This window comes from Gopherus flavomarginatus, chromosome 5 (genome assembly GCF_025201925.1).
Source record: "Gopherus flavomarginatus isolate rGopFla2 chromosome 5, rGopFla2.mat.asm, whole genome shotgun sequence".
In the NCBI taxonomy this organism is placed as follows: domain Eukaryota; kingdom Metazoa; phylum Chordata; order Testudines; family Testudinidae; genus Gopherus; species Gopherus flavomarginatus.
The window spans coordinates 63,459,682-63,486,572 of NC_066621.1; the positions used below are offsets into that span (position 1 = coordinate 63,459,682).

The following is a 26,891-nucleotide window of genomic DNA, read 5'->3' on the forward strand; positions in this document are numbered from 1 at the left end:
TGCGAGGAGCTGGGACCCAAACTAACTAGTGGTCAGAGCAGGCGTCAGGAGGCAAGCCAAGTGTCAGATCCAGATTCAGAGTCAGAAGTTAGTAGCCAGAAGATGAGAGGGGGTCAGAGCTGGAACTGATAGCCAATTGTTAGAAAAGGAGTGTAGGAACAGCAGCCAGAAAGAAGACAAGGATCAGGCATGGAGCAAGGCAGAAACAGAGGGTAAATGCAGGAACAGAACTGGAGCAGAGCAGGAACTGGGAATGGGTTGGATGCATATCTCAGGGGAAGGGTGAGAGCGGGATCTGACCTGGCAGCAGCATACATTCTTCTTGGTTGCTTGGACAGCCCACCCTGGTCACTTCTGGGCTTACATAATGGGCATGAGCCAATTGGGCATTCTGATAGGACTTCCTGTGGGGGTCTGACCTTCCAGGATTTGTGAGGTGGTGTTTCATCTGTCTCTCTTTGTGGAGATGAGGGAGTGTCAGGCCTCAGGGTCCCCAACATCCCAGGTTCTAGACCCACTGAAACTGAGAACCTGCACCCTCAGGTCTTTACAGGTAGACCCCTATGTTAGAAGCCACTGATAGGAGCTCCCTAGCATCAATGTATTGAAGTCCTCTTTGAATATTAGCTCACAGATGAATTTCAAAGTGAACCCCTATTTTGAGAGGTACTTCCAGATTCCCACTGGAACTGATATAGTAAAGAATTTAAAATGAATTGTAGTGCTCTGAAATCAGAGATCAAGAACAAATCTTTAAATGAATGGGGGTGGGGGAAGGAGTATAAAGAGAGAATTTTTCTCTTTCACTGATCTGCACCTGCAAACTCCATGCAAGAATGTGAACACCAAGAGTCAAAAAGGAATCTAAAACAGAATGAGAAGTCTAAATAACTTATCTATGTTCAGTGTAGAAGTGACCTGAAGTAAAGATTAGACTGAACATGAAGAACTGTTGACTGTTAGCTGAAGACTTTGAAGTTCGAAGACGTGGAACTTAGAGTGACTATTTTTAGAGTCCATAATGCATCTGCTACTGTGAATCTTTTGTTTCTGTTTTGCCAATGCAAGTTGACTGTTAATGGATTAAAAGTATTCTGTTTAGAAGAAAAGCTTAAAAGGAGGTATCAATAGATTAAAGGAAATTTTAATAACACTGATGCCTTCTCTGAATTGAAGCCTGTTTTACTGCCTGGTACAATTACTTGAACATCTTGGTTTATTCCATTGATGTGGTCCCCTCATACTATTTCACAGAAACATTTTTATGTTCTCTTTGAATAAATTGATGCATTATTTTTGTACTAAAGGGTTTAAAGACAAAAGAAACATTTCATTATGACTTTTTGCAATAACTATGTCTGACTTTCCTTTAAGAAGCATGAATAAATGCTTATTTCATAAACAAGTTGACATTTGCTAATTTCACTGTATTTCTGACATGCTGTTTTGTTTTTATTTTTGTAGAGAAGGTATGGATACAGATAAAGATGACCAACACGGAAGGTACTGTTACACTATTACTAAAATGTGCATTCCAAGAGATCTAATTAGAGTCTAGATCCTTATGGGTGAACTCTTTCATTTGTGTGGCATATCACTGAAGTCACAGGGGCTGGGCTCCATGTGGGTCTGAGAATTTGCAGGATCAGGGCTTAATGTTAAAGCTAGAATAGAAAGTAACATGAAACTTGCCATGAAAACCTACTGTAAATAAAAATTCTTTCTAAACTCAGTTTAACTCAGTATGACCCCCAAAAATATTGTTATAACTAAAGACCAACAGCTACTTAGTGTATACAAAAGGAATTATTAGAAAATTATGTAGAAAATAATGGCAATAAATCTGTGACTTTGTAATTTAACTTCTTCCTCATCAGGTTGGAATATACGGACCAACAAGGCAGAATAAAAAATGCAAGGTAAACTATTTTATTTCTTAACTAACTTACTGAAAAAAGATGATATTCTAGTTTTCCTGTCATGTTAGGGACCTCGTGCACCAAAGTAAAAGCTTATGTTTGGGTTTTTTCTGTTTGGCTTTTCCATCTATCTTAAGTTTTGAAGATTTGTTCTTTTATGAACTGCATGCAATTTTGTGAAAATACTTATATGGTATATTTTTATTGGAAATATGTAGTTAAAAAGCAATTCCCCTTAACATTAAATAGAAATAGCATGGCTTACTCCATTTACACTGAACCAAAAGCATTGCATGCTATAAGTGTTATAGCATTACCAGGCTGTAAAGTGCTACAGTACATGTAGCACAATTGGAGGATTGGGCCTAGACAAATTGGAGGATTGGGCCAAAAGAAATCTGATGAGGTTCAACAAGGACAAGTGCAGAGTCCTGCACTTACGAAAGAAGAATCCCATGCACTGCTACAGGCTGAGGACTGGCTAAGCAGCAGTTCTGCAGAAAAGGACCTGGAGATTACAGTGGACGAGAAGCTGGATATGAGTCAGCAGTGTGCCCTTGTTGCCAAGAAGGCCAGTGGCATATTGGGCTGTATTAGTAGGAGCATTGCCAGCAGATCGAGGAAAGTGATTATTGCCCTCTATTTGACACTGGTGAGGCCCACCTGGAGTATTGTGTCCAGTTTTGGTCCCCCCACTAGGGAAGGGATGTGGACAAATTGGAGAGAGCCCTGCAGATGGCAGCAAAAATGATTAGGGGCCTGGGGCACATGACTTATGAGAAGAAGCTGAGGGAACTGAGGTTATTTAGTCTGAAGAAGAGAAAAGTGAGGGGGGATTTGATAGCAGCCTTCAACTACCTGAAGGGGGGTTCCAAAAAGGATGGAGATAGGCTGTTCTCAGTGGTGGCAGATGACAGAACAAGAAACAGGTCTCAAGTTGCAGTGGGGGAGGTCTAGATTGACTATTAGGAAATACTATTTCACTAGGAGGGTGGTGAATCACTGAAATGGGTTACCTAGGGAAGTGGTGGAATCTCTGTCCTTAGAGGTTTTTAAGGCCCGGCTTGAGAAAGCCCTGGCTGGGATGATTTAGTTGGTGTTGGTCCTGCTTTGAGCAGGGGATTGAACTAGATGACCTCCTGAGGTTTCTTCCAACCCTAATATTCTATGATTCTATCATTCTATGTAATATATACAGAACAAACAAAAAGGCCACTTTGAATTTGAACATACAATGTCAAAATGATGATATGATACTCCTCACAGTTTTTCTAACCAATAGGAAAAGCCCAGTTTAAATCTGTTTTCCAAAATATTTTTAACGTAATTTATAGGATGAAATCATAGAATCATAGTGTTGGAAGGGACCTCAAGAGGTCATCTAGTCCAACCCCCTACTCAAAACAGGACCCATCCCTAGATTTTTACCCTGGTTCACCAAATGGCCCCCTCAAGGATTGAACTCACAACCTGGGGCTTAGCAAACCAATGCTCAAACCACTGAGCTATCCCTCCCCCCCATAGGGGAAACTGATTTACATAAAGCACATGCTTCAGTACAGAATTTGAATATTATAGTGATTTATAATATTTACACTTTTAATGCTATTCTTTGGCATAAATTGTTATCCAGTTCTGTACACACTGGTACTTAATGCATCTATGATCTTGAGCTTGATTTTTACATAATTCCTGTAGTACCTCAGTAGATGTGCTCAGATACCAAGGCAGCAGTATAAAAACCTGAAGATAGATAGAACCTGCTTATCAGATAATTTCAGTATTTATTGTAAATAAGGTAGCATTCAGTGCTGCCTGTGATATGAGTATCCGATGTTAAATTAGGGCCCCATCCTGCCACCTTTATTCCCATGAATAACCCTTATTCACACAAGTAATTAACTTTTAATATTCACTTCAGTGGGACTACTTTTGTGTGTGTGGCCTTATGAATAAGGGGTGCAGGCTGGGCCTTGTAGTCTACTACTTTAAAATCAGTTGTTCTTAATTTTTTCTGACCATTTGAAACTTCATTACGCTATTAAATCTTAATTTTTTGTTATTGCTTAGAGAGGCTCATAGCCAGATTGAAAAAAGACGTCGAGATAAAATGAACAGTTTTATTGATGAATTGGCATCTTTGGTACCAACGTGCAATGCTATGTCCCGAAAGCTAGATAAACTTACTGTACTGAGAATGGCTGTTCAGCATATGAAAACATTACGAGGTGAGTTAAAAAAATTCTTCTCTTTTTTCTTCATTGAGCTATGAGGTGTGTCTAGAGCTTATGAACTGAGAACATGGTTCATATGTGTTAGCATGGACAACACTGTTCCTTCTGCAGAATCCCTTATTTGTATTGGATTACTCATGCTCTTGTCAGACATAATCTCTGTGAAGGATGATAGAGTAGTAGAATCCTGGCACAAATTGACTCTGCTTTGACAGCATTCATTTAAATCAGCTTTGAGACCAAAAGCAGTCGGAAATTGGCTTGCTAATTAATGCAATGTAAGATTGCAGTTAAACAATGTGGAAGACAGGCAACATAAAGGCAAGTTTTCTACAGGAAAGGTAACTCACCCATGTGCATAATGCATAGTATAGGGAGGAAAAATCCACCCCAAAAACCCAGGATCAGTGTACAGAAGAGTATCATCTATAATGATGCTTCTCAAAGCTGGTCTGCTGCTTGTTCAGGGAAAGCCCCTGGTGGTCTGGGCCAGTTTGTTTACCTGCTGCATCCACAAGTTCGGCCGATCGCAGCTCCCATTGGCCACGGTTCTCCGCTCTATGCCAATGAGGGCTTCAGGAAGTGGCATAGGCCAAGGGATGTGCTGGCCGCCCTTCCCGCAGCCCCCATTGACCTGGTGCGGCGAACCACAGCCAGTGGGAGCCGCAATTGGCCGAATCTGCGGATGCAGCAAGTAAACAAACCGGCCTGGACCACCAGGGGCTTTCCCTGCACAAGCAGAGGCCCGACTTTGAGAAGCACTGATCTGTAAGATGGTTTACTGCCATTTCCTGCTCTTTCATATCACAGAAATGGGCTGCTAGGGTCTCTGGATCCATTTAATCATAGATCCAGTAGATCCTCACTCAGGTCAGCCCATTCTTGTTTATGCAGGCCGGCACAGAGACCCCTCTGTGACACATAGACTGTGCCCTCCAGAACTTAATTTGTTGCTGAAGCTCTTATGGCAGCTTTCTGCACCTGGGTGAATTTCACCTGTAATGTATATTTTATTATATAGATTTAACCAGAAAAAACAGGACTACAAAATGCTGCAAGTATGAAATATTAAGGTTAAGGTTTCTGTAGGAGCATTACTTTTTGAATTTTGAGATTTGTGCAGTTAACTTTTTAACTGTAGTTTTATCAAAAACAAGTATTTAACATTTAACATCTCTGTTTTGTTAAAAACACAAAACAAAACAAACAAAAAAAACCTCCAAAGACCAGGAGAGAGGGAGAAGAAAAAATAAATGCTAAAGTTCTGTAAAATGGAAACCATATACAACTAACGAACTTTTCAGTGGAATAGGTTCCTCAAACCACCCCAAGGTAACTATCGATGTTAATGTATTTACTTAACAGTATGGTCATGTAAAGTACTACAAATAAGAACGACTCACTAGAAATTTAGCACTATATGCACAAAAACAATTTATAGATGATTTTTTATTTTGAAAAACTAATTTGAAGACAGTTCCTCAGAGATGTCTAGCTACATGATTAACTGTTTGAGTTATCCATGCACAAGATCTAGATAATTTTTAATCAGGAAAGCACATATTAATTCAGTGCTGTGCTAACTCGGACAGCTGACCAGCTCTTTTGGCCAAACTTTCAAAGAAATAGTAATTTAGTTGAGATTGTATGGATATCTTTAACCCAAAAGAACAATTTTGGAGATAATTAATGGCAGCTCAAAACAAGGTTACATAGAGACTTTCATAACAGAACCCTAACTATAGCATTCGCTGTCTATTTTTATTAATTTACAAGATTGGCCATCTTTTCTCTGAGGATGGGGAGAAAAACAGTCTTTTGGAACTTAAGTATTGTATATAAACAGTTAGTATGGGTTTTACTGCAGAAATGTTACAGAGTGAAACTAAGTTAATGAAAATATATCTATCTATAGATATAGATATAGATAAATAGCTGAAATCTATATTTATATATATCTACAGTTATATAGTACCATAACTATGCAGGTTACTTTCATAAGAATTGGATTGAGATCACCAATTCATTTCACATAGGCCACTGAGTAGCCATCAGATAATAATGACTTTCAGCCACTGTTGACTAGAGTCTACATGCAAGAAATTATTTAAAGATGGAAAACATCAGTCCCTTTAGTAATGTCACAGTTTTTGTTCTGTTGTGGAGCGCACACTTGGACAGGGCACAGCACAACATTTGGAAAACATGTTTGCATGAAGGCGAATATTCTTATTCCTTAAAGCAGCAGATCTCAAACTGTGGATCAGGACCCCAAAGTGGGTTGCGTCCCCATTTTAATGGGGTCGCCAGGGCTGGCTTAGACTTGCTGAGACCTGTGACCAAAGCCCGAGCCCCACTACCCACGGCCGAAGCTGAAGCCCAAGCCCAAGTCCAAGTGCCTGGGGCCAAAACCGAAGCCTAGTGGCTTCAGCCCTGGGCAACGGGGCTCAGGTTACAGGCCCCCTTCCTGGAGCTGAAGCCCTTGGGTTTCAGCTTTGCCTCTTTCCCCCACCTCTCTCCGCCCTGCCCCCCAAACTGGGGCAGCCAGGCTCGGGCAAGCTCAGCCCCCACTCCTGGGGTAGTGTAGAAATTTTTGTTGTCAGAAGGGGGTCACGGTGCACTGAAGTTTGAGAACCCCTGCCTTAAAGAGTTATTAATGTTTGGAATTACTGCCTGTTCTTGTCTTCAGTGTGTACTTCCCAGCAAGTGTTCGTTCTTTCCTGAGTTGTCTTCAGCTGGGTTCCGCTTGTGTAAAGGATACTTGCAATTAGAACACAGCTGGAAAAAAAAACATGGTAGGGAGCATCAAAAGGCATGGAAGAAAAAGTGTTTGTAATCAAGAGTATATTTATATTTAATAAATGGATGTATATTAAGTTTATTTACATGGGGTAGTCACTCTTTTCTTTTTTTCTTAAAGGTGCCACAAACCCATATACAGAAGCAAACTACAAACCTGCTTTTCTGTCAGATGATGAATTAAAACATCTTATTCTCAGGGTATGTTTCAACTTAAAAATGCTAAATTTAAAACTTTTTGGTTGTAAAATATTTATGAATTTAATTCTCATGAAGGGAAAGACCCCAATAATTATGTCTTTAGCCAGACCCATGGTGCAACTTGAGACAGATAGTTTTGATTTTCAAAGATGATGAACTCCTTCAACTCCACTTTGAAGTCAGTGGAACTTGAGAGGATGCTCAACACCTGAAAGTCAAGCCACAGGTATCAAGCTGGGCACCTAAAAATCAAGGGACCAAAAAATAAGTGACCAGTTCAAAATATTTTCATATAAAAGCATTTTGACATAAAAGCACTTTACCATCTAGTCATTAGGATTTTCAGTTGTTGGGTTAATTAAGTTAGAAGTAAATAAATGAACACCATTGTTTTCAGATCTTTTCTTATTGGCTCATGGCCCTGATCATTTGATACAATTTTCAGTGTATAATCAGTTGATGCATAAAAGTCATAACTAAGATCGGTGAGGAAACAACATCATAGGTGTATTTAAACTGATTGTAAAAATAAAATCTATGTACTTTATTAGCACTATAAAAACATAAGCTATAGCCTTTTTGTTCCAATACTTAAGCAAAGACTTAAAAATTGATTTAATAGGCTTTCAGTGCTTCACAAATCTCATTTAAATGACCAACTAGAGTATATGCAGGATTGAGTTATTTAAATGGTTCTGTGATTTATATGAATTTACAAAGTTAGGGCCTGATCCCCACAAATGCTCATGTACATGAGGCCCCTTGAATTAAGTGGAATTACTCACATGCATAGAAATGTCTGCAAGATCCGGGCCATACTTAGTTTCCAAAAGAAGTCAAATGAATTTAAAATGAAATAAACATAGGTCAAACACAAGAAGATTAGTTATTGATTTTTTTTTAAATTAATTTAAGGAATTGCTTGGTGTACAACTATAATATTACATGAGAAGATGTGAGCTTTTACTACTACTGAAATTGTCTTTAAATTCTTGTCATTATTAAGGAAAGTAGTGCCAAAAAATCTAGTGCAAAAAAATTTTTAAGCTTTTATCATAATGTCATACTTTGCTAATTCAATTATTTCTATAGATGTAATTATATTAATGTTAATATAGAAATCCTACTGTGTAACAAAGGTACCTAAATGCTTAAAAAATGTAATTGTCTTTTTAAAATAATACAAATATCTTTCGTAATTAGGCAGCAGATGGATTTCTGTTTGTTGTGGGCTGTGACAGAGGGAAGATATTGTTTGTTTCAGAATCTGTCTTCAAGATCCTCAACTATAGTCAGGTATTGTTCTGTACCTTCGGAACTAATAATGGACAGGCCTCAAGAGACTGAAAGGTTTTGTTTGGATACACATCTAAAATTTGGAGTATTCATCTGAAATGTCTATGTATGAGTCTAGAATTATCCCAGAAACACGCTAACTTGCAAGATTTACAACATTTTCTGGTTTTTGCTGGATTGGAAAAAAACTTCTTTTGGTAATACTGCTTCTGGTTTCAGCTGCACCAGGAAGTGCAGAGGAATATTTACTCTACTTCACCACTTACAAAACTATTGGTTTTTTTTTTGTTTCGCCTTTAAAAAGGCTTGGGATAACATTATCAAAAGTGCCTAAGTGACTTGGGCTCCTAGGTAAATTTTGAAAGTGGTACCTAGGCTCTTACGTCAGTTGGACACTTTTGAAAATTTTACTCTTGTTCTGGAAAATGTTTCCATTTAGTTCCTGTTTTATCTAACTTGATTGCCCTTCCCCTCTTGTTAATTAAGTAAAGTCACATAACGTTTGTACTGAGAGTCAACTTTTGCCGTCAGGCAACAGGAACCCTCTATGTAAACAATGTTGCATTTAAATCAGTTTACCAACGAATCAAAATGCATTTGAGTTGATAGTAGCTGGATATGGGGGGAAATGCCAGTATTATATGAGTAGATGTTCTCGGGACCAGTGTAAGGGATAATGATTTAAATATGGGTGAGATTTGACAAGATGAGGAATCTGAGCAAAGTAGAAATTACTGTTTTGCTACCATCTAACAGGTCAAGCTATATTGAAAAATAATCAGAATAATCATACCAAAGTCAGGTTTAATGTACACTTAACACAAGGCTTGACTTTTACCAAACCTCTTGTTATGATACTACCATATCCTTAATTTTCTGTACCCTCTTCTCCATCATTAAAATTCTAAGAACTTCAAAACTAAATTAAAAAAAATATTCTTTTGGCCAGCCTTTCATTCAGGGTACATATTTTAAAAGCTTTGGGAGACATGATTATGTTTTAGTTGTGATTTTACAATGAATATTTGATATATAATTGAGAATAAACCTTTCCGGGGGGAAAAAGAGGCCCAAACTTTGACTGTAATAGACTGAACAGGCTGTCATTGTAGACTGACATACTAAGTGACTCTTTAAAATGTAAGCAATATTTCCTAAATTTTAACACATATGTTTATTTTTAATTTCTGATTTAATATTCCATATCTACAGAATGATCTGATTGGTCAGAGTTTGTTTGACTACCTTCATCCTAAGGATATTGCGAAAGTTAAGGAGCAGCTCTCTTCTTCTGATACTGCACCACGAGAAAGGCTCATAGATGCAAAAAGTGAGTGTTTATTTCTTTCCTTGAAATGTTTGTGCATCTTAAACTTATGTATTTTTATCATCTTTTTTTTTAATACCAGGTACATCAATTAAATGCTGGTTAATACTGTTCACTTCCATAATGCCTTCCAATTAAGGATCTCAAACTATTAACATTTACAAGTACTAATGAATTAATTTGTACAAATGGATTAATGAATATTTTCTCCATTTTACAAATGGAGAGACTGAGTTACAGAGAGGTCAAGTGTCTTGCACAAGGTCATACAAGAAGTATTTTTAGTAGAGCCAGGAACAGAATCTAGATCTCCAGACTTCCTTTCCTGTTGTTTTAACTACAAGACCATTCTTCTGCAAGCATTGCAACAAAATGGGAAATGACTGCCTAGGAAGGAGTACTGTAGAAAGGGATCTCGAGGTCATAGTGGATCACAAGCTAAATATGAGTCAACAATGTAACACTGTTGCAAAAAAAAGCAAACATAATTCTGGAATGTATTAGCAGGAGTATTGTAAGCAAGACACAAGAAGTGATTCTTCCGCTCCACTCCACGCTGATTAGGCCTCAACTGGAGTATTGTGTCCAGTTCTGGGCACCACATTTCAGGAAAGATGTGGACAAACTGGAGAAAATCCGGAGAAGAGCAACAAAAATGATTAAAGGTCTAGAAAAACATGACCTATGAGGGAAGATTGAAAAAATTGGGTTTTTTTTGTCTGGAGAAGAGAAGACTTAGAAGGGACGTGATAACAGTTTTCAAGTACATAAAAGGTCATTACAAAGAGGAGGGAGAAAAATTGTTCTCCTTAACCTCTGAGGATAGGACAAGAAGCAATGGGCTTAAATTGCAGCAAGGGTGATTTAGATTGGACATTAGGAAAAACTTCCAGACTGTCATGGTGATTAAGCACTCGAATAAATTGCCTTCAGAGGTTATAGAATCTCCGTCATTGGAGATTTGTAAGAGCAGATTAGACAAACACCTTTGAGGGATGGTCTAGATAATACTTAGTCCTGCCATGAGTGCAGGGGACTGGACTATATGACCTCTTGAGGTCCCTTCCAGTCCTACAATTCTATGATTCTATGATGCAGGTCATTATTAATCTTTGTGACAGACCTCTCAAAGGGTTTGTGAGGGGGATGTGGTGATTGGGAAACTGTTAGCATCAATCCTCATTAAAAAAGATCTTGCTGTCAGTATGATCTTGATGATATTGAGCCTAAGATTTTCCTTTTCTCAATCTATTCACATTATCTGTTAGGTACAGGAGCCTTTAACCAACTTGTTCGTGGTCTAAATGCTAGCTTAAAATGTAGCATCGAATAACTGCCCAGAAAAGGAGAGAAATGCATATTCAAGTAAACAAATTCATTGTCACTAAGGCCTTGTTTTTGCTAAGAAAAACAATGTGTTTTTACCACATGTTGGTAAACTTCAGTTAACTAACATGAGGTAAAATCCTAAAGAAGACAAGGCAGTCTGTAGTTATCACGTGAGTTAGCAGGTCTAGTTGAACACTATGGTAGAAACTAGAGTTCACTTGAACTTGCCAACTCATGTAAAAACTACAAACTATATTGTCTTTACTAGGATTTTATCTCTTGTTAGTTAACTGGAAGTAAGAACACACCCTTCATCCTACTGAAGAAGCACCCGGTGTATGAGGCTGGGGTGATGTAATTAAACAGTGTGGATGACTTGTTTGTTCCTTGTTGACTGGAAGCCCTTTTTAAGGGCGAATGTATTCTGGAGTAATCCTGAAACAACTCTGTGGCAGGGAGTAAGGAATGTTTCAAAGTTTCTGTATCTTTTTTAAAGGACTTGTGACTTTTGGAGTGACTTGTTTCTTGGGAAGAGAAAGAAACTGACAATATAAATAACATATATCCAACTTAGATAGTGTAGTCAGATAATATATGAGCTTTATACAGTTAAAGGTACCTGAATTTGGTGGTAGTAGTGAACTTTGTGATTGGCCATATTGCTGTAAAAAACAGTGAGTTAGGAAGCTGCTACTAACCCTGGCTGTCATCTTTTGTAGATTGGAAATCCTTGTAATGGAAGAATGGCAGGAAGCTGCAGCTTCTTGCACTTGGCAGAGTAGTGTGAACTTTGACCCTAGGCCTATGGCTTTTTGGGATAAGTAGTTTGATAACCAGGTTACCTTTTGTTTTAAAATGTTGTGATCTGGTTAACTTTTAAGAAAGTTGTTTTATTAAGCAAATTTTCCTATTTAAAGTGGTGATCTAATCTCTTGGCAACATATGCAAGTTCATTAGGGTGGTTTCTGAGGATGGGAAATAAATAGGGATCCCTCATGTGCAAATTATCTTTGTGTATTCAGTTGTGGTGCTTTGCACACACAAAATTGCAGCTGTAAATTTAGAAGCCACTTGTGAAAATTTAACCAAGTAAGTCTATGTTCCTCGCAAGCACATGTATAAATAACTTCTGTGGTTGCAGGATCAAGGCCAATTATTTTTGTGAGGCACAAAGATATTCATATGCTTAAATGTTTGCAGGAACATGCTGATCCATTGAAAGTATCATATAGCCTGAGTATTGAGAGAGAGAGAGATTTTGAAATCATTTAAATGTATCTGTTACTGTGTACATCATATACCACTTTAATGCCACATTTATATATAAAAAAAGTATGAGCTCATAATTTGCTTTTTTTGTGACGTGTCAAGTTTCCAAATTCCTGGGGTAGCCACTAACAGTAACCTGGGATTAACAGTGTACACTGGAAGACATTTGAACACCATATATACTGTTAACATCTCACATTATCAGGATCTTGGCTCATGCATTATTTTGAAGTCTGGGTGCCAAGAACTCTAAGGGCCAGATTCAGCCTTGGTGTAAGCAGACACAACTCCAGTGACATTAATAGAGTTATGCTTGCACCAAGTTCTCAAATAAGGAATCCCAAATGCCATACATATCTTGTAAGTTTACCACAGGCCCTATTAATGATTTGTAGTGTCTGGGCCAACTGCACAGTTATAGAGTTCTAAGGAATCACAAAATCTATTGCCAAGATAATGTAGGTTTTTACAACAATTCTCTGACTTTCATATTTGGGACCCCTTAATTCTAGGTTGGTGTTCCTATACCCAGTGTGGCCAACCAGGTTGGTTGGTTGTTTATTTATTTATTTATGCTGTCTGCTTGGCTGGTTAACACATCTTTTAAAAAATAAGAAACATACAGCAACAAAATAGCCCTTCTTAACTTCTAAAGGAGCAAGAAATATTTGTGTCATCTCTATGTGAATCCTAGCAACTCAGCATTGGATATAATCTGATCATTAAAAATCAATCTGAGATGCCATGAAATTTTCTGAGCACATTACTCTCCCCTCAAAGACATTACTAAAATAACTGGAGAGTTGAGAATGTAGTTTAATTAATTTTAGTAAAGACAACGTTTAGTGAGTTGAATTTTTTGTTTCATGCAGCTGGACTTCCAGTTAAAACAGATATAACACCTGGGCCATCAAGACTTTGTTCTGGAGCAAGACGTTCCTTCTTTTGTAGGATGAAATGCAACAGACCTTCAGTGAAAGTAGAAGACAAGGATTTTCCTTCCACCTGCTCAAAGAAAAAAGGTAATGTTTGTACATTTTATCAAATATAATGGTCGTTTTAGTTATTTTCTCTATACTGTTGCTATATGAAACACCTCCCAGAGCAACAAGAGTAACTGTTAGATTAAAAACAAAACAACCTTCAGTTAATTATAAAGAATTTCTGAATAGAGCTGCTCTGTGTTTAGTGCAGTCATCACTGTTGCGACTGTGTAAAGGTTTGTCTGTTACTCTCATGTTCTCTTTGTAGCTCCCTAAAAGTAGGTATCCTAAAGTTATGTGTGCTGAAAAAGAATTTTTTTTAGTGGATAAGGCAAAATTCTGCTCTCTGAAGCATGCATGGCTTTAGTTGAAATTGATGGTAGTGTGTGCAATTACTTGGGGGTCTGAATTTAATTGTAAGCCCTAAGCTTCAAAGTTAATGGTTCTTAAGTACCTAGGGAATAGATTCACAAAGGTACTTGCGTGCCTAGTTGTCTCTTTGGATGCCTAAATCCAACATTTAGGCACCACTGACATTCTTGAAACCACTATTCAGCAGCTGCCTAACACTGTAGGCGTCTAAAGTCCCCATGGCAACCCAAGTTTCCTGTGATAGGCATGTTCAAAGCTGCCTGAGTCTTGATGCTGCCCAACAGCTAACAGGCTGGTTAGAGCCCTCACTTATCCCTAAACCTCAGGGGCATTGTCAAAGTAAGTGTTGCCCTGGACAGCATCCCAGTAGGGCCCAAACCAGTAGGCATGCTCAGGTTCACACATACTTTCCTTGGATAAGGTCATGGAATGGGCCAATGGCAAAAGCAGAAGTAGAACCCATATATTCTGTTACTCTGTCTCATGCACTGATGATTTTGCCTCAGTGTGAATGTGATCCCCAGCCAAATGCATCATGCGAAAATATTCAGTATACCTGTCTTCAATTAATATTAGGGCTGGCATCATAATAGGGCTGACGATTAATTGCAATTAACTCACTCAATTAACTCAAAAAAAGAATAGTGATAAAAAAATTGTGATTAATTGCAGTTTTAATTGCACTATTAAACAATAGAATACCAATTGAAATGTATTAAATCTTTTGGATGTTTTTCTACATTTTCATATATATTGTATTCTGTGTTGTAATTGAAATGAAAATGTATATTATTTTTATTACAAATATTTACACTGTAAAAATGATCAAATAAATCATCTTTTTCAATTCACCTCATACCAGTACTGTAGTGCAATCTCTTTGTCGTGAAAGTGCAACTTACAAATGTAGATTTTATTTTTTTTAGTTACATAACGGCACTCAAAAACAAAACCATGTAAAACTTCAGAGCCTACAAGTCCAGTCAATCCTACTTCTTGTTCAGCCAGTTGCTAAGACAAACAAGTTTGTTTACATTTACAGGAGATAATGCTGCCTTCTTCTTATTTACAATGTCACCAGAAAGTGAGAACAGGTATTTGCATGGCACTTTTGTAGCTGGCATTGCAAGGTATTTACATGCCAGATATGCAAAACATTAATATGCCCCTTCATGCTTCGACCACCATTCCAGGAGACATGCTTCCATGCTGATGACGCTCGTTAATTAATTTGTGACTGAACTCCTTGGGGGAGAATTGTATGTCCCCTGCTCTATTTTATCTGCATTCTGCCATATTTTCATGTTATAGCAGTCTTGGATGATGACCCAGTCAGCACATGTTGTTCGTTTTAAGAATGCTTTCATGGCAGATTTGACAAAACACAAAGAAGGTACCAATGTGAGATTTCTAAAGATAGTTACAGCACTCGACCCAAGGTTTAAGAATCTGAACTGCCTTCCCAAATCTGAGAGGGATGAGGTGTGGAGCGTGCTTTCAGAAGTCTTAAAAGAGCAACACTCCGATGCGGAAACTACAGAACACGAACCACCAAAAAAGAAAATAAACTTTCTGCTGGTGACATCTAACTCAGATAATGAAAATGAACATGCATCAGTTCGCACTGCTTTGGGATTCTTCTCGAGCAGAACCTGTCATCAGCATGGATGCATGTCCCCTGGAATGGTGGTTGAAGCATGAAGAGACATGAATCTTTAGAGCATCTGGCATGTAAGTATCTTGCAGTGCTGGCTGCAACAGTGCCATGAGAACGCATGTTCTCACTTTCAGATGACATTGTAAACAAGAAGTGGGCAGCATGTAAATATAACCAAACTTGTTTGTCTGAGCGATTGGCTGAACAAGAAGTAGGACTGAGTGGACTTGCAGGCTCTGAAGTTTTACATTGTTTTGTTTTTGAATGTAGTTTTTTTTTGTACATAATTCTACATTTGTAAGTTCAACTTTCATGATAAAGAGATTGCACTACAGTACTTGTATTAGGTGAATTGAAAAATACTATTTCTTTTGTTTTTTTATAAAGCGAGCACTGTACACTTTGTATTCTATGTTGTAATTGAAATCAATATATTTGAAAATGAAGAAAATATCAAAAAATATTTAAATAAATGGTATTCTATTATTGTTTAACAGTGCAATTAATCACGATTACTTTTTTAATCTCTTGATAGCCCTAATTAATATATTTTTAAAGATGTGACAATATTAAACTGTTCTGTTGGAAAAGATAACAGAAACTGTTTTCAATTAAAAACCTGTGTACAGAATGCCAGTATATATTCTGAAGGACATTGCCATGGTATTCTCTTTTAACTGAAACCTCTCTTCTGTTATTTTGTAACCTCTGGAAATTTAAAACTGAAATATTTTACTTTCAGATTATATTTTCCACCATACCTCTGCACACTGACTTGTTTTGTCCTATATGAGCTAAGAATTATTAATGAAAAAGCTCATAGTGTAACTTCTTAAAATTGCAACTTTGTCATTTGCGGGAAAAATGCAAAATTTATATTGACTGCAATTGTTGAACTATCGGACTGGGTTTCGATATTAGCAGTGATATCACAATGGTAAATTTCACACTAAACATTTGACTTGTCTCTAATATGCTGTGTGCATTGATATATACCTCTTCTGCATTAGTTTTTGAGTATGCAGCAACTTAGTTTTCCAAGATAGAAGGAGAAGCACTGCAAGTTAGCAGATCTGATTGAGGGCCAAATGTATCTGAAGGCAATGCTGATGATGTTAACCTTTTCTTTTATAGCAGACCGCAAAAGCTTTTGCACGATTCATAGCACAGGATATTTAAAAAGCTGGCCGCCAACAAAAATGGGACTAGATGAAGACAATGAGCCAGATAATGAAGGCTGTAATTTAAGCTGTCTTGTTGCCATTGGACGGTTACATCCTCATGTAGTTCCTCAACCAGTCAATGGCGAGATCCGGGTTAAACCTACAGAATATGTCTCTCGACATGCAATAGATGGGAAGTTTGTTTTCGTAGATCAGAGGTAAGAATAAGTTTATAATTTTGTTGGTAACAGGAGTAATTGTATCATGCTACTTGCTACATATCCTCGTAAGATATTTGTTCACAAGAGAGCCATTATATCAGTATGAAAATAAAATTGTAAATCATCACTCTGCTGTTGTACTTCATAGATAGTACTAATCACAAACCACTTTCATGTAAAGATCGTTCCAATGGGATTGCATTATAAATTATTTATGCCCTCATATTATACACTACTGGCTCATTAACAAGTCTAACCAAAGCAAACTTATGTTGTACATTTTAAAAAACAAAATAATACAAGGGCTGGGAACCTTGGTTGCCACAAAGATGAATAAAATCAAAGATGAATTCTGCTCTGCAGATGCTCGATAGAATTTTCTGTATGGAATGATCTAAGGAGATATACTATAATAATAGTTTATAAGTTAAAGCATATGCTTAAAGTTAAGGATGTGCTTTAAAGTGCTCAGCTGAATTTGTGCCTTAATAGAGAATCTCTCATAAATGACTCTGGTATAGAGTTTAAAAGATGAATAATCTGAAAGTGTGAGAATCTTTGAAATGGAAGCTATCTGCAATACTTCAGCAAAAATCACATAAACTAGTGATGATAGCAGTATGGTTTGGTTTTATTCCTTTTTAGGTTTTGGTTTCAGTGACCTAACAATGTAAAACTATTGGTGCACAAGTAATTTCCTTGCTAATGAACGGTAGTAGTAATGCAAGGAGTATTGTATTTTGAATTCAGTTCTCTGTGTTGTAAGGAGTATTTATAATGTAGAGTTTCTACATTAGAAAAATTAGAGGACCATCTTGGAAGTTGCTGCACACTCTGGTCCTGATCCAGAAAAGAAGTTAAGCACAAGTTGAATCAGAATAAGGGTGCTCAGCACATTGCAAGATTCAGTCCTTAATCTGTAGTCTTGTGACATTCAGGAGTCTATTATTCTGCACAGGTATAGAGCAGTTTTAAAAAATACTTCCGTCATGCATTAGGGTTTCTGTGCATGCATTGACTCCAAGCTTAGGATATATGTAGATCCTTGTTACTGGAATGTCAAACCCAGATATCCCTAAACCTCTCTCCAAGCACTCCAGGATCTTGCTGTATTAATTCTGAAGTTTTCTGATGAGGAAGTGAAAATAGGGTGACTTTGAAGAAAAAATTCTAGTGAAACAAAAGCCTTGTATAATGTCACACATTCCTATATTCCTGTCTGATTATAGTGGTAGTAAAGGTGTAAAGTCAGGTATCTCAGTGCTAAATCAGTAAAATGTATCCGTCGTATCTCCTCTTTACTTTTTCTGGTGTTTTTTTTCATTCTCAGTCATCTTTTGCTCCTCTTAAAGGCCTTTCAGCAAAGATTGGGAAACACTCCTATCTAAAATACTGACATTGACAAAAGCAGGCTTTATGACACAACAGAATCCTGGGTACACAAAGGAAGAAAACAGATTTTAGAACTTTAGAAACCTGAATGCTCTTGTTAAAATACTGTTTTCAGTGTTTTAGCTATACTGGTCCCAGGAAATGAGAGGAACCAGGAAGGTGAGGTAATGTCTTTTATTGGACCAACTTCTGTTGGTGAAAGAGCTACATAGAGCTCTTCTTCAAGTCTGTACTTGAAACAGAGTGCTATGTAGCTTGAAAGCTTGTCTCCCTCACCTACAGAAGTTGGTCCAATAAAAGATATTACCTCACCCACCTTGTATCTTTAGCTAAGATGGCATTTTGTGTCTTCAGGCTTCCTCAGTACCCTGTGGCCTGCTACCAGAAGGCTTCAGCCAATTCTGAACGCTCCAAATTACAATTTACATCCAAGGTTTGGTAATTGGAAGTGCTTTTGTATCTGTAGATGGCCCATCAGTATAAACTATTTCAGAGAAAGTTGTTGGTATTATGTGTTTTTTGCTTTTGTCGTTTTTAGCATATTTCAAAATTAAGGTACAAATAATGGAAACTTTCAGTTTCTCCCCTAAGTTCAAATAATATATTCTATGGTATTGTTTTATAACTGAGTAGAGGGCATAGGTACATTTTAATAATACTGACGTACCATTTTATTTTAAAAAATTGTTGTTTGGGGTTTTTTTAATTTTTGTTTGGTTTTGGTTTTTTTAGGGCAACGGCCATTCTGGCATACTTACCACAGGAACTTCTAGGCACTTCATGTTATGAATATTTTCATCAAGATGATATAGGACATCTTGCAGAATGCCACAGACAAGGTAAAATGATTTATAATTCAGTGTTAAGAATGAGGGCTTTGGTTTCAGCAAGTCAAAACAGTCAAAATATATATTAGTCTTCCTGATATTTCACACAAAAATAACAACAAAGGGATAAGATTTTTTCAGGTTGGCAAACGTTAGATTTTTCTTGCATGAAAAGGACTTTGTTTGATGTGCACTGAAAGTGTAAATATCCTAAGATAAAGTTAAATTAGTATGGAGTCTTCTAATTTGCACTTCAAGTACAGAGATTAAAAAAAAGTATTAGAAATAATGCAGTTCTCTGCACCAAAAAAAGAAAAATGGGAAATGAAACTGGGAGGATCTGCATCAAATCTCTACTCTTCATGTATTCAGTGTGTAGGTCTGAAAAACTAGGGTTGTTCTTTACGTCTCCCTATTTTTAGTTTTACAGGCAAGAGAAAAAATTACAACTAATTGTTACAAGTTTAAAATAAAAGATGGCTCTTTTATTACCTTGAGAAGTCGCTGGTTCAGTTTCATGAACCCTTGGACCAAAGAAGTAGAATACATCGTCTCAACAAATACAGTTGTTTCGTAAGTATTTTTTTCTAGCAGATGCCCTTCAACATCAGGAGTGTAACCATGCTTCAAGTGTAAGATCATGGGAGTTGCTCCAAAAATGTGTACACATTGGCCTGGTCTACACTACGTGTTTAAACCGATTTTAGCAGCGTTAAACTGATTTAACTGCGCACCCGTCCATACTACGAGGCCCTTTATATCGATATAAAGGGCTCTTTAAATTGGTTTCTGTACTCCTCCCCAACGAGAGGAGTGCTAAATTGGTATTACCATATTGGATTAGGGTTAGTGTGGCTGCAAATCGACGGTATTGGCCTCCGGGCGGTATCCCACAGTGACCGCTCTGGACAGCAATCTGAACTTGGATGCAGTGGCCAGGTAAACAGGAAAAGCCCCGTGAACTTTTGAATTACATTTCCTGTTTGCCCAGCGTGGAGCTCTGATCAGCACGGGTGGCGATGCAGTCCCAAATCCAAAAAGAGCTCCAGCATGGACCATACAGGAGATACTGGATCTGATCGCTGTATGGGGAGACAAATCTGTTCTATCAGAGCTCCATTACAGAAGACAAAATGCCAAAGCGTTTGAAAAAAATCTCCAGGCTACACAGTGCTGCATGACAAGCGTAACGGAAAGCCAAAGAATCAAATGGACGCTCATGGAGGGAGGGAGGGGGTACTGAGGACTCCAGCTATCCCACAGTCCACAGCAGTCTCCGAAAACTATTTGCATTCTTGGCTGAGCTCCCAATGCCTGTAGGTTCAAACACATTGTCCAGCGTGGTTAAGGGTATAGCTCGTCAATTTACTCCCTCCCCCCACCACGTGAAAAAAAAGGGAAAGAAATTGTTTCTTGACTTTTTACAACGTCACCCTATGTCTACTGAATGCTGGTGGTAGACGCGATGCTGCAGCAGTGAAGAGCAGTATCCGCTCCTCTCCGCTCCCCGGTGGCAGGCGGTACAATATGACTGCTGTCAGTCGTCACCATCAGCCCGTGAGTGCTCCTGGCTGGCCTCAGGTGAGGTCAGCTGGGGGCGCCTGGGTAAAAATAGGAATGATTCCTGGTCATTCCCAGTAGATGGTACAGAACGGCTGGTAACCGTCCTCATCATAGCAACTGGGGGCTGAGCTCCATTAGGCCCCTCCCTTTCCTGTGTAAAGAAAAGATTCTGTACTGCCTGGACTATCATAGCAGCGGGATGCTGGGCTCCTCTCCTCCGCACCGCTTAATGTCCTGCCTGGATTGTCATAGCACCGGGAGGCTGCCTCCCCCTCATTTTATCTCACTAACAAGTCACTGTTTCTTATTCCTGCATTCTTTATAACTTCATGACACAAATGGGGGGGGAGGGACACTGCCACGGTAGCCCAGAAAGGTTGGGGGAGGAGGGAAGCAACAGGTGCGGTTATTGCAGGGGCACCCTCCATGAATGGCATGTAGCTCATCATTTCTGCGGGATCTGACATGGAGCAGCTGTGCTCTCTGATACACTGCTTCTCTAGTACACTTGCCCCATATTCTAGGCAGGACTGACTCTATTTTTAGAAACCATAAAGGAGGGATTGACTCAGGGAGTCATTCCCAGTTTTGCCTTTGTGCCCCCGGCCGACCTCAGCCAGAGGCACCCATGATAGCAGCAGACAGTACAGTACGACAGGTAACCGCCATCTTACTGCCAATTTACAATGGCAGCAGACGGTACAGAACGACTGATAACCGTCTCTGCTATCATGCAAAAGCAAATGAATGCTGCTGTGTAGCGCTGCAGTAACGCCTGTGTTAGCGGCATCCAGTACACATACGGTGACAGTAAAAAAAAAAAAAAGCTGAACGGGCTCCATGGTTGCCGTGCTATGGCATCTGCCAGGGCAATCCAGGGAAAAAGGGCGCGAAATGATTGTCTGTCGTTCCTTTCCTGGAGGAAGGAATGAGTGACAACATTTACCCAGAACCACGACAGTGATTTTTGCCCCATCAGGCACTGGGATCCCAACCCAGAATTCCAAGGGGCGGGGGAGACTGGGGGAACTATGGGATAGTTACAGAATAGCTACCCACAGTGCAACGCTCCAGAAATCGATGCTAGCCTTGGACCATGGACGCACACCGCTGAATTAATGTGCTTAGTGTGGCCGCGTGCACTCGACTTTATACATTCTGTTTTATAAAACCAGTTTATGTAAAATCGGAATAATCCCGTAGTGTAGTCATACCCTTTGTGTATCACATAGAGCATATGAGCTTAATAATGGCTAGCCTTACAACAAAAGGAATGAAATCTAGAAATTAGCTGATCTTTTATTACAGTTTGTATAAATCTAAATAAATAAATGTACAGAGTAAGACACTGGGCCCCTAATCTTTTCATTGATTATACACGGGTGCATTGCTTTACCCACGTGGAACCTCCATTTTCTTCTTTGGAGTTCTGTGATGTTGCAGGGGGGGTGCCCCTGCCCAATGAATTGTCCAATCAGATTCTGGATCAGCTGCACCCTCCTGTTAGGAGAAAAGCAGTTTGGGCTCAGTAAAGCACGCTTGACAAGCCATAAGGTTTTTGTTTTTCCTTTGGGATTGTTTTTAGTGTATTATGCAGCTGTTGCTACTTAATGTGTCCTACAGAACTCGTATTGATTTATATAGCCCTACCGTATGTGTCATTCACTATGGTTACCTCCATGGTGATGACTAAATTTGTCTTATAAATCACAAACGTTGAAACTTCCCCCTTATAACTTACTATGTATATTTAGCACTTACAGCTATTTTATCACGGGTTCTTCCTGTTGATTTCCTCAGCACCAATGTACTTGATGGTGGAGATGCAGCATTTCCGCAGCTTGCAGCTTCTCCTCACAGCATGGACAGTGTACTTCAGGCTGGAGAAGGTAACTGCAGTATAGTGAGACACTTGGGCTTGCTAGACAGCAATCATTAATGGACTTTCCTTGTTACTGAATTAACCCTATGTGCTCCAGTTTGTTTCTGTCGTCCACCCAAGATTATTAATCACTTGGAAGATGATTGGTGTACCCTGTACTTAACACACATAAGTTCCAGCAAGGGCTCTGCCCCAGTGTGGTTAAATCTGTTTTAGATAGAAACATACAAATAGTGACTGAGGAGCCAGAGTGAGTGCATGCACTCATAGGGCTCAGTGGTGGAAAGCTGTAAGGAAAGATTTGGAGGAGAGGAGAAGTGTTTGCTGCATGAGGACAGTTCCACATGTAGGTCACTTTTTTTATTTTTGGAAAAGACACCTGTTCTGATCCTGAGCTGTGGCCAAGGAGCACATAGTGCAACTCAGCTTAATCCTTAGCATCCCTAATGCTATCTTTAATATCCTCCCAGTTCTGGATCTGTCCTACCACTTGTCCAGTGCCAGACACAAAAGCTGCTCTAATTTATGCTTGTTGCCTGCCAACAGTCCCAAAGGGCCGTTAGGGCAGCTAGAGATCAGCCATATGTAGGAGATACCCTGGTCATTTCATTGGCACATAGCAGCAGGATTGGGAGGCTTGGTGAAATAAGAGCTGCTATTGTGACTGTATGCCACATGAGGATCCCTCTGTTCTGGGGAAATCTTGTAGTAGCCAATTTAGCTGGCTTTACAACAGTTTTGTACAAAGCAGAGCAGCAGAAATCTGCCCCAAAGTACTGAAAAATGAGTCAATGCTAGGGGCACTGGCCACTAAGAAGAGAGGATTAGCCAAGAATGTATGACCTGTGAGGTGGTGCGGAAAGGAACAGGAGCTGAGCTGTAGGCAGGGATGTGGCTTTATTGAAGTAGTTCTGGCTGCATTTAGTGTGTGGTGTTTGGGATCTTTGAAGATGAAACGTGGTTATATAAGAGACTTATTATTCTAAAATCTGTAATACAAATTTATTTTTCTTCTTAGATTAGAAAAAAAATCCTAGTAGAAAATATGCAGCAAAATATTTCAGACGGAAAAGTTGAGGTGGCATTAGCATGGGTGTATGAGTTCAAGTTTGGGCCAGCAGTGATTCGTGCTGTGACCTGGCACACAAGCTTGCAGCACCACTCAAGTTTGGCCCACCCACCCCTCCATCATGATGGAAGGACAGCCAGGCCAAATTTGGGTGAGTGGCATTGGGGTCTCAGTGCCGCTCAGAGTTTATGCCTGCCATCAGTAGTGCGGAGAATGATTTTACCACCCTGGCTGGGCCCAGATCCCGCCATTGGCGCCACTGGCATTGTGCAGGGCCTGAGGCAGCTCACCATGCCAAGAGCCCAAAGGTAGAAGTGGGGTTGGGGATACCACTCCCACTGGCAGTGGCTCTGGAGCATAGAGAAAGGCAGGATTAGGACTGGTCCTGTGGTTGCAAGCAGGGCAAAGCCCCCCCATATAGCCGCTCTGTTCCCTGCAGCCCTCTACTGAGTTGAGATGTCATTTGTACAGCTGACTTTAAGGACCTGATTCTTCAAGGTGCTGAGCTTCCCCAGTTCCCATTGACTTCGTCCCAAAGGGTTCCTGGGGAGGTTGCTAGGTCTGAGTATGAATTGTTAACACAGAAGACCATTAACAATTGCACACAATCGATACTCTACCACTTCCTTATTATTTTAGTTCATTTTATGTCCATCCTTCCTCTACTTCCTTCATTGTGCCCTAGAATAGAGCAAACTCCTCTTGGCTTCCCCATAAGTGTTATTCAAGTGGGAAGTCCGTATTAGAATAACAAACAGCAATTTTAAACTGCAAGAACATAATGTTCAGAGCCCCTGTTGCATTTTATTCCCTTGTCAGACATTTACAGTTATCCTAATGGACTTGATTTAAATGTTTAGCACAGGGGTAGGCAACCTATGGCATGGGTGCCGAAGGCAGCACACAAGCTGATTTTCAGTGGCACTCACACTGCCTGGGTCCTGGCCACCAGTCCAGGGGACTCTGCATTTTAATTTAATTTTAAATGAAGCTTCTTAAACATTTTAAAAGCCTTATTTACTTTACATACAACAATAGTTTAATTATATATTATAGACTTATAGAAAGAGACCTTCTAAAAACGTTAAAATGTATTACGGGCATGTGAAACCTTAAATTAGAGTGAATAAATGAAGATTTGGCACACCACTTCTGAAAGGTTGCCGATCCCTGGTTTAGCAGGTAATTGTGAATTATTTCCTGTTAGCGGTAGCGTTCTGCTAACATGCTGACACGATACCACTGTGTTTAGTGTGTGTCACTCCTCCCTCCCCCAGCCTGAAATGTGTATAGACAGTAGATGAGCAGCTAATATTAATAAATTAAGTATTCAGCACTAACAGTTTGGGCAAGGTGCACCCAGCTGGGCTGGGCCAGCTCACTCATTCATCAAGCCATTGGTTATTATAGATGTGTCATTAGGTACATAAGTCCTGAGTCTGAGCTGCATCTCCTAAGAGGCACAGCTTAGCTGGGCCCAGAATTTACACTCATCATATTCTGTGTCCAACCCCCAGCATAAGTTAGAGCAGCCCTGGGGCCTCCTCTCCTCCCCTCCCCTTTAAAAACCTTGCATAATCTCTTTCCCTTGTTATGTGTGTGATCTTACATATATTGTTCCATATTTTAGGTGGTACAAAAAGGACACATCCTACAGTTCCTGGTATTCCAGGTGGAACAAGAGCTGGGGCAGGTAAAATAGGTAGAATGATTGCTGAGGAAATCATGGAGATTCATAGGTGAGAGAAACTGGTATTCTGCTCTAACTTAATAGATAATATTTTTTTGTAAAGGGGAAAGTAAGAAATACCCTACCTTTTTGATTTCCATAAGCACCAAGTATTACTGTGCAGTTGCAGTGTAGTGGGTATTTTCCATTACAGTGAAACTTTATCTGTACTAAGGGTACTCGGACATGGTCAAGTCAGAAATTACAACATTACTGAGAAATATAATTTGCTCTCAGTTTTCAGTTTGTTTCTTCTTATGGTTAGTCTTTTAGAGTAATCTGTGTGCATGATTACTGTAATAATCTGATTACTAGTCATTGTAATCACTTACTTTAATAACTTGGAAGAGGCAGAAAGAGAGCAGCTAACAGTGAAGGAGGTTAGCTCTGGAGAGAGGTCAATGAAGAAAATAGTCTGGGGAAAAAAGTTAAGTTTCACAGACATAAACTGTATGGCCCCTGAATGCCAAAGAATGTTGACTAGGTACCAAGAAGTAAAGATTAATAGATAACTTGCAGCAGAACAAGGAGTACTATGACCAAATGCAGACGTGATATATCAATTGACGTAAGTTACATTCAGGACTCAAATACAGGATACTGTTCGCGGGAAGCAGAGCTGGAGGGTTGTTTGGGCTGAGGGGCACCCCGCAGCTGGGCTCTGGGGGAATAAGGGATGTGGGTCTGGGCCAGGGGGTATCCCATGGCTGGGCTCTGGGGAGAAGGAGTTGTGGGAGTCTGAGATTGGAGGGGCAGAGTTTTCCCCCAAGATGTGCCCAGCTGGCATGTGCGACACATCCAGACTGAGTCACCCGACAAAAGCATAACAAAGAAACAGAAACTGGGTTGTCGCAGGAGTTTCTTTAACACACTGCTCCTGGGGGAAAATTTTTGTTGTCTGTATTGTTACAGACATACTTGCTGAAAGGTAATTTGAAATAAATTACCAAAATAATTGAAACTGGGATGATTATATTGTGTTGTTTTGTCAAATAAAATATGCAGAATTTTAAAATATTGTGTGCAGAACTTTTAATTTTTTGGTGCAGAATTCCCCCAGGAGTAATACAATGCATGGAGAGAGCTAGGTGCCTAGAATTGGGATTCATGGAAGCCAGCTTGCTGAGTAGGGAGCCACTTAAGCTAGCCAGTAGGAAATGATGAGGACTGGGGTATGGCGTAAGCCCCAAACCCAAAGGGAGTTCAGTTTCGTGAACACTAGTGGTGTCTAAATGTTGAAATTTAAGTACTTAAGGTTCAGTTAGACATCAAAACTCCTTGTGAATCTAGCCCTAAGTGATTTGACTAAGGTCACACAAGCAGTCTGTGGCAGAGGAAGTTGAACCCAGATCTCCTAGGAGGCTAGTGCCTTAACCACGGGGCCATCCTTCTCCTCCTGCTCTAAGATAATTGTATCTGTCCTTGTCAGTTCTGTTCATACAAGCAATGCCAGTATGTAGCAAAATGGATAAACATTTTTGGAACAATGGAGAATAAATTCCTGCTATGTGTCTTAGTTCATTAAAATTTCCTACTATGCTTGAATGTCAGTCCTAAATATTTCCAGTAGGTGGCCACAGGTGCCACACAAGCCATGCCATATTTCATACTGGGATAAAATGGCTTGTTAGTGAATCGTTAGTGGCAATCGATTTTAAA

The 26,891-nt window shown here is 39.3% G+C and overlaps 1 protein-coding gene across 6 annotated transcripts in view; it reads left to right on the plus strand.

The window, feature by feature from the left end:
* BMAL1 (basic helix-loop-helix ARNT like 1) overlaps positions 1-26,891 on the plus strand; it is a 93,670-nt gene that overhangs the window by 52,008 nt on the left and 14,771 nt on the right. For all 6 annotated transcript variants that reach the window (XM_050955075.1, XM_050955073.1, XM_050955074.1 and 3 more), the window contains 12 exons: positions 1,465-1,503; positions 1,878-1,919; positions 3,990-4,147; positions 7,074-7,153; positions 8,357-8,449; positions 9,662-9,779; positions 13,247-13,396; positions 16,521-16,767; positions 18,895-19,001; positions 19,412-19,562; positions 22,353-22,441; positions 25,134-25,242. In XM_050955075.1, the coding sequence (XP_050811032.1) occupies positions 1,465-1,503; positions 1,878-1,919; positions 3,990-4,147; positions 7,074-7,153; positions 8,357-8,449; positions 9,662-9,779; positions 13,247-13,396; positions 16,521-16,767; positions 18,895-19,001; positions 19,412-19,562; positions 22,353-22,441; positions 25,134-25,242 (1,383 nt within the window). The remainder of the gene's footprint in view (positions 1-1,464; positions 1,504-1,877; positions 1,920-3,989; positions 4,148-7,073; positions 7,154-8,356; positions 8,450-9,661; positions 9,780-13,246; positions 13,397-16,520; positions 16,768-18,894; positions 19,002-19,411; positions 19,563-22,352; positions 22,442-25,133; positions 25,243-26,891) is intronic.